The sequence below is a fragment of the Epargyreus clarus genome, unplaced genomic scaffold, assembly GCF_041222505.1.
Source record: "Epargyreus clarus isolate Ecla_fem2 unplaced genomic scaffold, WU_Ecla_fem_2.2 ptg000034l, whole genome shotgun sequence".
Classification (NCBI taxonomy): domain Eukaryota; kingdom Metazoa; phylum Arthropoda; class Insecta; order Lepidoptera; family Hesperiidae; genus Epargyreus; species Epargyreus clarus.
The window spans coordinates 6,623,742-6,638,996 of NW_027332239.1; the positions used below are offsets into that span (position 1 = coordinate 6,623,742).

General features: G+C 35.5%; 2 protein-coding genes across 2 annotated transcripts in view; one reads left to right on the top strand and one right to left on the bottom strand.

Annotated features, from left to right (window-relative positions):
• The window catches only part of LOC140756163 (sodium-coupled monocarboxylate transporter 2), a 545,697-nt gene that overhangs the window by 128,969 nt on the left and 401,473 nt on the right, over positions 1-15,255 (top strand). The window contains exon 2 of the mRNA XM_073091600.1: positions 13,418-13,431. Within this exon, the coding sequence (XP_072947701.1) occupies positions 13,418-13,431 (14 nt within the window). The remainder of the gene's footprint in view (positions 1-13,417; positions 13,432-15,255) is intronic.
• The window catches only part of zfh2 (Zn finger homeodomain 2), a 167,640-nt gene that overhangs the window by 112,513 nt on the left and 39,872 nt on the right, over positions 1-15,255 (bottom strand). The window lies entirely within an intron of this gene.

Genomic DNA, 15,255 nt, shown 5'->3' on the forward strand with positions numbered 1-15,255 from the left:
CTTCCGGTAGGGGATCGTCCCATTGAAGTTCTAATCGCCATACTTGTTGAAATATGATCTTGATTTTTGTTGATATTGGAGATAACCAACCAAGTGGGTCGAATAATTTAGAAATGTCAGAGAGGAGTGTCCGTTTTGTGGGAGGTTTTTGTGAAAATTCCATCTTTGAGGTAAAGTTGAATACATCCTGTTGTGGGTTCCAACTCAGACCTAAAGTTTTTTGAGATTCCGCTTGTTTGAAATCGTAGTCAGCTTGTTCTTGATTGCAATTAACTAAATTTAATAGTTGTAGATTGTTGGACTTCCACTTTCTTAAATTAAAGCCTCCAGATTTTAAAAGATTGATAAGGTCTCTTATAAGCCGGTTTGCTGACTCAATAGAATGGCATCCATGAACGAGATCGTCCATAAAAAATGCAGTTTCTATAACCTGGGGTGCAGAACTTTCTTGATAATTCTGTTTTTCATCATTAGCCAACTGTCGTAGGGTCATCATGGCTAGAAATGGTGCGGCCTTGGTGCCGTATGTTACCGTAGCTAACTGATATTCCTGCAGAAGGTCTAATGGTGACTCCCTCCATACTATTTTTTGATATTTTTGGTCGTCTTGATGCAACCAAACCTGGCGAAACATTTTTTCTATATCAGCTGTAAAGCCATATTGATACTGCCTCCACTTGATTAGAAGGCTTTGAAGGTCTTGCTGCAAATTCGGACCCCTCTCCATTAAATCATTTAAACTTGATCCCGATGTCGTGTTAGCCGATGCATTGAAAACTACACGTAGCTTCGTAGTAAGTGAATCCTCACGTAAAACACAATGGTGAGGTAAGTAATAACCCGGTGTCGCGTTTCCGTCAGCTGGTGTCATATGATTCAGTAATAAATATTCATTGATAAAAAGTTTGTATTGCCTTGCCACGTCGGTTTGCTTGCTAAATTTTCTTTCAAGTTGTTTAAATTGAGCAACAGCTTTATTTCTAGATAATCCTAGTGCTTGGTCCACGTTTGATTTTAAAGGTAAACGAACTTGGTATCGTCCATCGGGGCGGCGCACTGTAGTGTTCTTATAAAATTCCATCACCCGCTGATCTTCTGATGAAACACACGACCCCTCAGAAATATCTTCAATATGCCAAAATTGTTGTATTTCTTCGATGTTAGTAAGAGTCACGTTGCATTGTAATGTGCGCTCTACATTACCGCTTAGAATCCATCCTAAACGTGTTTTTTGTGCAATTGGTAAGTGCGGTCCCGCTTTAAATATTCCCTCTAATAAAATACTACTGTACACGTCAGCCCCAAGTAACAAATCGACAGGACTTGAAATATTAAAGTTGGGGTCTGCTAGAGGAATATTATCTAGAAGTGGCCAAATTGGTTTCGGGAACGTGTTGCTAGGTAAATTTTTCACTAATGTGTTCATGATAAATGCATCGGTTTCAAAACTGAAGTCTTCGTGATAAGACTGACACTTGATTGTGATAACTCCCTTACAGTTGCTCTCTTTGTCTCCAATTCCTGATATGACACCCCGGCACCGTCTTCTGGGTAATCCTAAGACCTGCGCGGCCTTTTCCGAAATTAATGATGTCTGGGATCCCTGATCCAGAAGAGTGCGGAAGCTGTGATAAGATCCATCATAAGCCCGTACCAAGATAATGGCAGTGGCTAATAGAATCTCAGGTGCTTGACCCTGTAGTGACACGTGCGTGTTTCCATGCGGTTGCTCGGGTTTCATATTACTACGTGCGTCATTCGATGTCGAAATCGATGCTTTATTGGTAAATGCATCATGCAAAATTGTATTATGGTTATCGTTGCATTCGCGGCAACGATTTTCAGAATAACAGCTCTTATTTTGATGGTCTTTAAGACAGTTTTGGCATAACTTCTTTTCAATAATTATTTTACGTTTTAGGTATGCTGGCATTTCTAAAAATTTTGTACAATAATAAATTCTATGTTCATTATTATTGCATATTGGGCAATTTTTGGCTACTTTGCTATTTTGCCCGGATGTCGATTGCACAACTTTATTATTTGACACGAATGTTTGTTTAAAATTATATGCTTTTTTGTTATATCTATGATTTGAATTACTAGCTGTTTGATTATAATTATTTTGACCTGACTTTGCCGGCGGGTTTTCTTGTTTCTTACGTATAGTTTCTAACGCAGTGAATTTACTTTCTAAGAATTCTAGAAAATCTTTTAAAACTGGCAATTCCCTAGGCTGTTTTAAAGATGATATATACTCGTTGTAGGTATCCGAATCCAGTTTTTGGCTTAAAATATGCACAAGCAAAGGATCCCAGGTGCTTATGTCCACACCCAGGTTTTTAATTGCGTGTAACGATTCTAGAGATGTGTCGTGAATCCTCTTAATGTGTCCATATGACGCCTGCTGTGATACTGGTATATTCATTAGTATATTAACTTGAGACGTAAAGATGAGCTTTTTATTGTTGTATCTGTTGTTAAGTATGTCCCAACAAGCCGTGTAATTGTCAGAACTAATCTGAAGATGCTGCACTAGTCTCTCTGCTTCACCTCGGAGTTTACCTTTTAGGAATTGCATCTTTTGAGCACTTGAGAGCGATGGGTTGCTGTGTACAGACTCTGTAAAGAGGTCCTTAAAAGATGTCCAACTATGGAAGGTACCACTGAAGGTAGGTAGTTCCATTTGAGGCGTTGACTTCTCCCGGTGACTTAGTGACCACATCTTTTTGTTGATAGCTTTCTTCGTGTCTTCGTACAGCTTTTCATAGTAATAGAAAGAGTTGTCATATTCTTGATTTTTCCCCTCTAGTTCACTATCTATCTCTAGATGTAAGGAATCTATTGCTGACCAACGTGATATTAAAGTACGCAATAAATCATCAAACTCCCACTTCTCACTTACCGTATCTAAGTCTATGTTACTTATCTTTCTTTGCAAGGCCCTAAAGTTGCTAGCCTGCTTCCTTAGCAACTCATCTGTGCGGCTATTGACGCCTTGTGCCCTCATGGTAATTGGCTGAGTTGAAGCGGCACACCACTCCTGTTGTGATGTGGCCGGCCTTGTTGCGGGCGACTCCACCCCAGTCGATCTCGACGAAGCCTCCGGCACACCTAAAGGCGTAGCCGGCCGGAGCAGAGGAGTGGACGGCTTGGACTCTCGTACCTGATAATTACGTATAGCCGCCCGTATATGCTCGTAACGCTCCTTAGTTTGGTCGAACACTTTACTAACAAAATAGTCATGGGACTGTAAACCATACCCACATAATTTTACATGATTGGTCTGAAACTCCTGCCAGTACTTGTCCAGAGTTTCCAGCCTACGCCTGATATAATCGACGGTTTTCCGCTCCGGTCCGTCTTTTTTAAAGTTGGTGTAAAGCTGTTCAATAGCTCCCGCTAACTGCTCTTGGGTAGCCAGAATATCCTCCATCCTTGATTGATGGTTTTATTTAAAGAAATAAGAAAGATCTTACTTGATAATATACTTGGAGTGTGAAGCCTTGCTTGCTCACCACGAACACCTTGGTGTGTCCGGAATCCAAGTGACTGCAATCTTGATTCTAGGCAGCCAGTCCGCCTCACGAACACACACACTTGATTGATGCACTCGCGAGGACTTTACGAATCGAAGGACCAAAAAAGATGTGGGGTCCTTGGTTGACCGCTACACTCTTTTATTTATTGATTAATTTAAACGCGTGGATGTATTTAAAGATTTAATGTCCTTGATATTACTTGATGTTACTAATCCTACATGAAGCTTGATTAATGTATGATTAGTGAGCACGCGCGATCGCCTTGGTGCTAACGTACGTACTGACCTTTTGGTAACAATTAAATAATCACGCGGCTCACGTAAATTGCTGGCGCAGCAGAATGTACGACTTGCCTCGTACAGTATTTGTGCGCCAACCGGAAGTGGGTTGGGACGCGCGTTTGTGTACTGGCCTTTTGTTTTCTGAAGTTAATCTCGGTTTTATTTCTCGTATATCCTTATTTTTTGACATTCCTAAACATTATAAATTACACGATCATTTATTAATACGTCAATATCAATGGAACATACTTTCATAAGCACTTATGCAGCATTTCATTTCTTTTAAATACTTTATAGAAAGAGTGTTTATATGTAAAAATTGGTTTCTTAAATTAAAACACAAATTCATCGTCGCTTATCTAACTAACGTTTGCGCAAACAACCGCGCTCAATTTATCCCACTGACAAGCTGTCAACGCTGTCAATATTGACATTTTTACAATTAAGCAACCAGTACACTTGGATCCCACCGATTTTAGAATTTTCGATTCCATAGCCACTCATCATTCGAAAGTCCGCCCTATACGTGAATACATTAGGTATACGGTACAAATTGTCTGAGTTCGATAAAAGCTGATAATCTAGAGTAAAAATTCGTTAAAAACCGAGATTAAGCCGTCATCTCTGTTATCTCGAACGTTATCAAAGATACGCATATGTCCCACAAATACCTAACGAGGACCGAATAAATAATGTGTAGACACTTATTTACTTAGCTGACAGCACAAAGATAGCTAATCGCTGAAAAATGACACATGACATGTAGGATAATTGATTACTTCAGAATTTCATGAAACTGTAAGATCGACGGAATAATTTTATTTAAGATTAGTTACGTCACCAATACCTTATATAATTGTGTATGAGAGTACATATTGACACACGCTTACTCGTACGAGGTACCTCGTAAAGTCTGGAAAGTTGCCAGGATTTCCATTTTCGTATAATATTCCGCTTCGGAGGGTACTAAGACCCGTTACTTTAATTTGCATCGATTAAACCTATATGCACTCGTCTTGTTTTTGGCATTCAATTAAAGTTATAGTGATCATATGTTATGTTAGTAACATAATAGGTTTCAACGCCTATTAAATTATCATCGTAGTACGGTCTCTTTGACTTAACAGGATTGAGTTGATAATATTATTGGTATGATAATATGTACTTAGTGTTAAGACAAATCTTGTACTTGTACTTGTATGGATAAAATGGGACCAACCAATTTTGATGACTCGTGGCGACTTATTACTAAACCGGTCGATAAGGCCAGGCGGATTTAACTGCTATATTTAGGTATCTGTCTTAGAATCGACTTTTTTCATTTCCAAAATTGTATGTATGTTTGTATGTAGTTGTATGTGGGACTACTATCACAATGCGTTATTCAATCATTATTGTATAATAAATTTTAACAATTTTATTTAGAAGTTGAAAGTTAGATACCTAAATTTAATAGGTTAGTTTCATACGTTTTAGATTGAATCAAATTTAAAATTTAAACATTACAAAGTAGTTGAATGAAATCTTGAATGCACACAAAGTTGATTAATGACCCGAGACAGAATAATTTTCCTTAATGCAAGTTTGCTGAATTTAGCAATTATTTTTGTAATTAAATGATATGAGTTCATACGAACTGACTAACTCTGATTGCACAATTCACTAATCACTGACTAATGAGTGAATAATAACAGGATGTGGGAAAGATAATGAATAAAATTAACACATTATTATTCCCAACCCTACACCGGATGGCAATTTATCGATAAAGTAGGTATGCAGTCGAATAATTAACAGCATATATTTTTGAATATAGGTATGTATGACAAAACGGGTTTTTAATACTATGATTAATAATAATTTAAAAGTAATTTATTAAATTTACAAAGCAAGAAAAGTACTTAACGTTCATTATTAATATAATTTTTAATAAACAAATCATTAAAATATAAAATTCGTAATTGAAATTATGATCGGTTTTTTATAGCTCAAACATAATTTTAATTAAGTAATTCCGAGTAAATGATAGTTAATTAAAATACAGTAATGTAATATAGCTACCTAATTATAATAAAATAATGTTTCTAAGTAAATTTTTATTTTAATTATAAGGTACAGAAGTCAAGAAATATCTTAACTGATTGTACGTAGAAAGAACATAAATATATGTGTATCGTTTCGATTTCAAAAAACCTATCTACTCGTATATCTGTACCCTTACCATGAACATTCCACAATTTTACGTCATGTTTATTCAATCCATTATTCTGTTCCGTTTGCTTCAGTAGACTGAGTAAACGTAACAATAAGTAAGTGCTCAAGTCTGTTTGTCTGTCACATGTTCGCAAAAAAGAGAGACAAAACATAGAGCGCCATTTTGTCAATTTAGACATTTAATGTTACTTTACTGACTCTATAGTTCTGATACAATCCGCTAGGGGCGCTGATTAGAATTGTATGGGCAAATACGTAAACAAATACCAAAACAGTCATATTTGTCAAAACGTAAAAACTCATGGTAAGGGATTTTGTATGGGCAAATACATAAACAAATACCAAAACAGTCATATTTGTCAAAACGTAAAAACTCATGGTAAGGGTACTGTACATTCAACGATATCACACATACTGAACTTCAATGACATTTTAGCCAAAATTTATTAACGAAAAGTACATGATAATGTGTACAAACTTATTTGATTTTTTATACAAAAATCCTTGAGCGACGTTCAAAGCCGCACCCATATGTTTGAAGAGCAACGGTCGAGTGTAGCCCTTGAAATTATTTTACGATAAATTATATTACGTGAGGACTTGATAATCAAATATTCTAAATATTTGTACAAGCGACATTTACTTTGTATGAAAGGATCGCTTTGTTGAAACCAACGTTTTCCTTCAACTTTCTGGGTATAAATTTGCTTAAGTAGTAAAACTTTATGCGTAGGTATTTGCTTCAAATTAATCAGAAATATAACTATATACCTATTTATGGTTTGAATAGATAAATTCAATTTTGTGTTAACCTGTGGTTTGTTAATGTCGACTAAATAAGTTAAAAATCATTTCAAAAATATAATTTTGTAACTCTTGTAATGATCATCATTAATTAATTAAGTAAATTAATTTAAAATATTCACTGGATGAACACCGAGGACTATTGTAAAACCTTCCTCAATTTTTGACCCGAAATATATGTACCTACTATAAAATGTTCTTATAGATAAGTACTTTCATGAAGATCAATTATGAATTATTCTCAAAAAAACAGATTTAGTTCATATTCTCAACGGAAAGGTCTGAGTTAATTCAGAGTAAGACAGGACTGTATACAAAGATGAAAGAAATTATGATGATGAAAACTAAAAGAAATTTCAGTAAAACTTTGTTCATCTCAGACTTCAGCAATCCCAAGTAAGCTAATATTTTGAGCTTAACGAAGAAAACTCCATAAACAACGAAAAGAAAATAAAAAGCCTCAAGTCATTAGATGACGTTGTAAAAAGGCATTAATTACAACTGTAATTATTGTGGTTTTTCTCTGCAACAGCAATTTGTAGATCATTTCGCAGTGCTAATGTGTATGGAAATTATGCAAAGAGCCGGTAATTAGAGTGGAGGTGAATGGTCTATAATGCTTATAATTTTCTCATAACTTCATTTTTAGGGTTCCGTACCAAAAGGGTAAAAACGGAACTCGCTTTTACCTGGATTAGTAGCAAGACTTCGCTTTCGGTCTGTCACTGGGTTCTATTTCTGGAACCTTAATAGATTGACACTTTTTCACAGTATGTAGAAAGGTTGCCGTTATTTAAACAAATACTAAAAATAAAAAAAGTTGAAAATAAATGAGAATCGCATAACGCATAACAATAAACCAATAACTTCGGCGGTTTTCGCTTTATTTATTGAACCGTAATAGGCAGACAGTTCCTCGCATTTATTTTTATGGTTACTATGAAGTATTTTATTATGTATTGTATCAGTATTTGTTACCAAAATAATAAAAATTTAAAAAATGCAAATTTCGTGGTACGCAACCCTCAACGTGCGAGTTCGACTCGCGCTTGTCCAATTATTCTTTCCCTACATGAATCAGGTCCTTCGGAATTCGTAGGCCGATTCCAGTTGGAATTATAGGCAAGTGGATTTGTTTACAACTGTTTCACTCTGTCATTATTTTGACACGATAGCGTAAACTGTGTCATTAAAATGTAAATGCGAAATCAAAGGGCCCGAAGTATGGAATTTTCGTTTTGTCTACTTTGATGTTTGAGTGGTCGTCAACCCATTACTGTCCCACTGCTGGGTACGAGTCTCTTCTCAGAATGAGAAGGATTAGGCCAGAGTCCACCGCGCTGGCCAAGTGCACGTTGGTGACTTTACATACCTTTGAGAACTTTTTTTAAGATCTCTCAGGTATGCAGATTTCCTCACGATGTTTTACTTCACCGTTTAAGTAAGTGATAATAAGTTTCTTATACGCACATTACTTCGAAAAATTGTGCCTGGGATTTGAACCTCTCACCCTCCGATCGAAAGGCCGAGTTATAACCACTAGGCTATCACTAGTTTTTATGTAAAGTTAAAGTCGTATGAATTTAATACGCATGTGATTCCCACCGTTAATGGTGTTGTGACCATCGATACCCCGATGGTCGAGGCAGAACTAATTTCCGATAACACACAAATACCCATTGGACACATTCGAGTGCAAATTACGTATACACAAACATGTATGTGTGAGCGTGAGAAAACTACGGCGGAAGTGTGACGTGTGCGGCACACAGGCGTAGCGTGTGTCGCCATACATGTTAGGGTTGCTGATAGCAAATTGTAATTTGGCAATGTGAACAAATTTAATTTTGCCTACCTTTTACACAACACGTGTATTATTTATTTGGTACGAAAAGAAGTAAACAGCATATTTATAGATATTTTAAAATTTGACATTAATAAAAAGATTGTTATTTTCAAATGAAGTATGAAAAAATGTGAAAATAGGTAAATGATGAGTCCGTTTTGCAGCTACTTAGGCATCTAACATTGTAAAGGTCAAATGTGCAATTTTATTATAATTTTAATAAAAAAGGCAAGTTATCAGTTGTGGAAATCAAATAGGCGTGTAGGTTTGAACAAAACTCAAGTAGATTTAATTCGGAACAAGATTTTGTACTTTTTACCATTACCTATTTTATAATTTCTAAAAACATATACCTATACTATTTGCCTAGTTACTAAAAATAATTAAATTTAAACAAATATTAAACTGTTATTCCACCCTTCGATCATAAATGCGAATTCAAGTAGTGACAGCCCTAGCTCACGCACACAAGCGCACGCCTCACACACAATCAAACCGCCCGCATTGGATTAGTCTACAATAGTTATCAAGTTCGTCATAATGAAGATGTGCGCTTTTCAATTCATTAATGAGGCTCCCACATTGATGGGCCGGGGTCCAATGCCTTTGTCAATATCCAATCTACCAGTAATCTGTATGATCAGTGTTTAATCCCACTTATTTGTTTGAAGAGAAAGTTATCGAGGTGCTAAGTGCGAGAATTGTAAGAGACTTTTCTATGCTTATAAAGTTGTTTCTGTTTCAGCGATTTTAACTCAAAAATGGCTTGACCGATGTTGACGAAACTTTTAGAATTTGAAAGTTTATGATTTAATTTAGAACTGGTATATATTTCATCTCGCTACGATAACAAGGACTGGAGATATAATAGAGAATTTAAATTACAAGTTTATTTATATTAAAGTTAAGATAAATTTTGGGTGGCCTATTGGACTAAATGACATGTTGTGACAGACATAAGCAGTGAACAAATATACCTACGGATAATGACAACTGATGACAGCGGTAACAGACATTGACAGTGATATTATTTAATGTCAGTTTACATACTCGCCGAGTACAGGCGAGTAGCCGCGAGTACGTATGTAAATAACGCGTCTGTCCTCGTGCGCGGCGGTTATATACTCATCATTGTTTAGTAACTTACTCGGTTGATAGTTCGCGAGTATCTAAGACTAAGAAGAAAAGGGTTAGAATCCGTATTAATTTTCTCTACATTTCTATACAAAAATTACTAAGATAAAAAATATTTAGGGAATAACTTTTGATCTGTTGACCCAATTCTAATTTTAATTTATTTTTTAATTTCACAAATAAAAAGTTAAATAATTTATTTTATAATATGATTTATTAACTTTATTTACCAACTACCTACCTATGTAGCAAAAAAAATCTTTGTTATAGCATTAAGATATTGGCATCACATACAAAGTCACTAACAAAAGCTAGTAAGTAATAAATCCTCTAATTAGCTGTAACATTCAATCAGAATGCTTTACGTACGGTCGTGCTGGATCACTTTCAAATAAGAATTTACTATTAGAACTGACGCGTCCTCTGCTTGGGACTTAAATAAATAACGTTTAATTCTAGCACGACTGGAGAGAAATTATTGGGTAAGTTTAAATTGGCATACTCTGAAGTTAGGTAAGAACTGAGACTAAAAATTATAGATCCCGCTTTTCGAACAAAATCCGAAAATGTATATTTGTCGAACTTATAAGAACTATGTGTACAGAATTATACTAACTGCGTTCAACACAAAGTAGTACTGAAAATTATTCTGATTTCGTTAAGTAAAAAGTTTAAATTTAAGCAGTTAAGTTTTATAAGGATGAAATGCTTCAGAATACTTGAATGCTTCAATAAATACCATAGTGTCAATGAATGGTGCAAATATAATTTGACATTATATAAAAAGTTAATATTCGCAACAATCACGGAACCAAACAAAGCGTTCAGTCAGACACGTAAATGAAAGTTGTACTTTAATGTAGGTAATGTTCCAGTAGGCGTAGTCTTCTTTTTTGGTCTAGGGTAAGAGCAAACGAAATGAGATAACAAGCGTCAAGTGATGTGATGTGACGCTTTCGTAAACGTGAACAACGAATGCAAATAGTTTCTGGTGACCGATAGCGGGAAGCACCGGTTAGCCACGCAGGTCTCCAGATTCGATTCTCGGTCGGACGTCAGAATGTTTATTTTTATAAAAATCTGTGGTAGCAAACTTGCAGCTTATCCGATGTTAAGTGATAGAACAATCGAGCCTACATTCAATCTAATGTTAAGTGGTCACTTTCTCTCACAAAGATCAGTTATCAACTTGGATTCAAATTGGATTGGCATGTCTGGCATACCTACACATTTAAAAGGGTAAAATAGAAATTTGGGTATTTAAATTTTGTAGTTTAAGTAAGTGCATACCTACTTATGATGATACTTAATCATGGAGGTTGTTTCAAAATGGCTATATTATGTCTTAGGTACATATTTACCTATAGTGATGGATACATAACAAGACCGAGTAACTACATCCATATTAATATTCGTCCGTTATTACCACTCATTAGTTCGCTCACCGCACAAAACCGCAACACTGCTAAATAATTACTCCGTACTTGCTTTCTTCGAAAATATAAGCGCGTAAAATTAAGCATCACTGAATGTTATAAACGCTGTGATAGCTTGTTTGACTAGCTAGCTACTTACGCTGGGTCTCAGGTTCAATAACATTACATTTTAATCACAAGCAGACAGATTTTCGAAACTATGTTCATATTAGAAATTAATTATTACTTGCGTTAAAAAAAGAAAAAAAAATAGGAAATCATCAGGTGAAAAAGCCGGGAAGAAAGTCGAAAATGTGGTAGATTGTGGCTTTTCATTCTAAGAAGAGATCCATTCATAGTGGGACTGGCTTAAACCCTAAACCTAAGAGACTTTGCTCAGCAGTGGGATGACAATGAAAGGGCCAAGAGTCCAACAGTGTGTCAATAATCGGTTAAAGATGAAGACCATTACAAAAAACAAAGCATCAAAGCCTGTAAAACCGAAAAGCGATTAATGGAAATAAAATTGACCGAAGGCAACGATTTACTTAATACTTTGATAATAAGCGGAGGGGAATGTATGTAAAATGTCGGACGTAATGGAGGTAGCCTCGTTAGACGTGGGAAGGTACAGGTACATGGTAAGGTACAATGTCCACCGTTAGGGTTTAAGTTCTTCATTAATGGTAATGGATCTGAACCCTGGGAATCTCTTTTTGCCTGGATGCGCTTGTAAGCTGTGTGGTACAAGGTACATCATAAGGTACATTCGTACAGCATTCGTACAGTAATAGCAAACATATTTTTAATATGTACTGTAGACCACAATTCTTATAAATCGAACGGTATTCAATTTAATTAACTAATTGCACAGACGAGTATAAAAATTGGGAAACTGTAAAAATTATCAAATACATTATTTCATATTTTTTACTTTCCTAGTTTATGTAATTTAAAAATGAAAATAAAAATACATAGGTAATTATGACCAAGTAACGCATTCTGATACTATTACGAAGAAGGCATGATCATGCATTGATACGTTATAATATTATTTGAATAAATGACATTGTTAGTGTTGTTAAAACAGTAAAATGTAACGTGATGTATAATTTAATTAAAATAAGTATAGTAGCGAAGAATTAAAAGTAGGTAGAGAAAAAAGGGATTTCTTATACCTTATCTATGCCTCTATTCAGATAAATTTCGAACAATACCTTTAATAAATCTTATCTGACAATATCACTTTCTTTTTTATAATGTTTTTGATATAGCTAATAAGTCAAACACAAATAAGAGTAGAATTTCACACACAAGTCACAAAGTACAAATCCTTTATTTCCAATTATTAAAATTACGAATAATTACTTACAAAGGGATTTGGTTTCAAACCGCACGCATTAACGGGACTCGTAATTTCGTTAATTCGGTTAATTAGCCCCTAAAGACGCTACAGTATTAGGGATGGTTTGGAGATAACAAGGCGTTCTTCAAACGAGATCGGCTATAAAGGAGATGATTTTATGATTTATTTGCTTTCAAACATAATTGTGTTAGGCGCCCAACGGCTGTCGCGACTATGTAGTGCCATGATTGCTCCCATTTTAAAACGATTACATTTATTTCCTATTAGATCCGTAATAACAAGCGCGTTATAGTTTAGGAGCTGTAAACGTATTACAGTGAATAAGTTTTACTGCTTGTGATCATGTGTTGTATTAAAGTTTTGCGTGGTCTATGCATTGGATGACTGACAAATAAAAAGAAGCGAATAATTTCCTAATATTTTTTTAGTCTGGAATAAACAAATTTAAAAATGTTAGCCTATGGAATAAATAGCCTGATGACAGCGGTAACAGAAAAGTTACAATGATATTATTTACAGGCCGTAGGTAACAGCTAAGTGAAGAAAAAAGTTAGCGTTTTATTTAATTCAGTACGCACTACAATAAAGTCATGGTTGGTCAGTTGTACGCACACACTAAGATATACAGTGTAAGATATTAACTACCACATAAACAAAATCGCGAGCAAAAGCTTTTTACTCATACTGTGGCTTTAGAAATCAGGCATTTCCGATGTGGACTATGCAATGATTCATGATTATGATTATATTATTGACTTTTTATAATTTATTTTATATTTGATCAGTTATTTAATTAGTGTTTCTTTTGGTTTCAGCGCTGGTGAGGCAGGTAAGTTGGCAGGCGCCACAGTCTGCTTAGGAACCGTCAATTTGCGCCTGTAATTATTGCGGACCCTTCGATACTTATTTCTATTTTTTCCTCACTTAATTGTTGCAACAGATGACTTTTTTGTCGAACCACCTCAAAGAGAGCGGAAAGGCATCAAACGGAGCGTCGAATTTGGAAATAATTATACATAAATAGTCCCTTGAGCGGCCGATTAAGACAATTTCCGAGGCAAATTGCCGCAGACGAGCATAATAGCACACGCGCTCCTCCGTCATAAATAAATCTGGATTACGTTTCGTACGAGATTAAGATTGATTCGATCTCGATGCTTTCTGCTATTAATGCGCGCGGGATAATGCCTCGATCGTGTTAAATTTTTAAATCATTATACACAGTTTTTGTACGTGTGATTTGTGGGATAATTACGATCGACAAATTGCCGAGCGTCATTAAAAGATAACGGGTGGACGGTATCGGTCGGACGGTCGTAATTAATGATCGATACATGTGAAATAATTAATTAGCGTTCGGATCGAGGTCGGATCGGATGCAGAGGCGCCTAAGGCCGCACCACAAAAAACAATGACGTGCGGTTTTCGGCTGCCCCGGCGCCGCTGCAGCGGCGACATCCGCCGTACTACGCCTATAATTTGGAAGACCTCGAATTAGTTTTAATCTTATTCCTCAGATGAGCGTGACGCCGACTACGGCCGCTAGAATGTGTCATTAATGATAATTTGAATGATTATTTTTTTGTCGGTAATTACGAGTGTGTTTAGTTCAGCCGATTATACAAACAAAACGACTTAAACATGGAGTTGGTAAAATCCTTTGTCTCAAAAGTGATATTAAATTAAAGTCTGAGATTGTGGTAATTTCTCAGTCAAACCGATAATGACTTATAACGACAATGTTAGAACAATTACCTCCAAGCTTAAAGTACAACAGGTCGGAGCGATACTTAATCATATAAAAGAATTATTTATCTAATGATGGATACGATAGTAACTACATAAATATTAATTATTACAATGTCCATAAATTTTAATTACATTATGAAGGCAATAAATTGTCTATTCGCATATTTATCGAACAATAACATCGACGTATAGGTATAATACACTATTTCTGTTATATTCATAAATTATTTAAAGTTCTTACAGTAACTATTAATAGACAATTTATTTATTTTTATGAGATGGAAATAAGCTGTTATAAATGTGGACATTTATTATCAGATTTAAAGTATTTCTATATAATTTCGGTCACTGTACTTGGTAACCTTTGAAGGTAAATTTGTAACATTTCCTTAGGTTCTTCATGTACCCTATAAATCATAGTTATATGTATAGCATAAGCAAGAAAGTCAGGTATCTACGAGTAATATGGGTATTAGTTTAATCGAAGGTACTTTTCATGTGTGCAATACACACACACATATGTCGTATATGTAGTTATCTAATCTAATAATCCAAAAATCAATACCGATCGAGATTCTCACGGTGCCAACGTTAGTACCGATGGGATGCGCGTGCGCAATTAAAACGAAACCAGCAATCATCCGCCATGTTTGTACACGGACGATGTTAATAGCCTCCTGTAATTACATACCATATCATGCTATCTGCTTCTCGGAAGGCTGATCAAATTAATAGAACTTATTTCGGGTAACATTGTGTCCATTAGTTCGTTGTGTCCCCGTCAAATTTGAATGCTCTAACATGCTTATGGGAGTAAAGCGTATATGTTCAAGCGTGATTGTACAGGGTGAATTTTTCAACCGGTCCTTCAGGGCCAAATCCGAAACTATAAGGATTAGCGGAA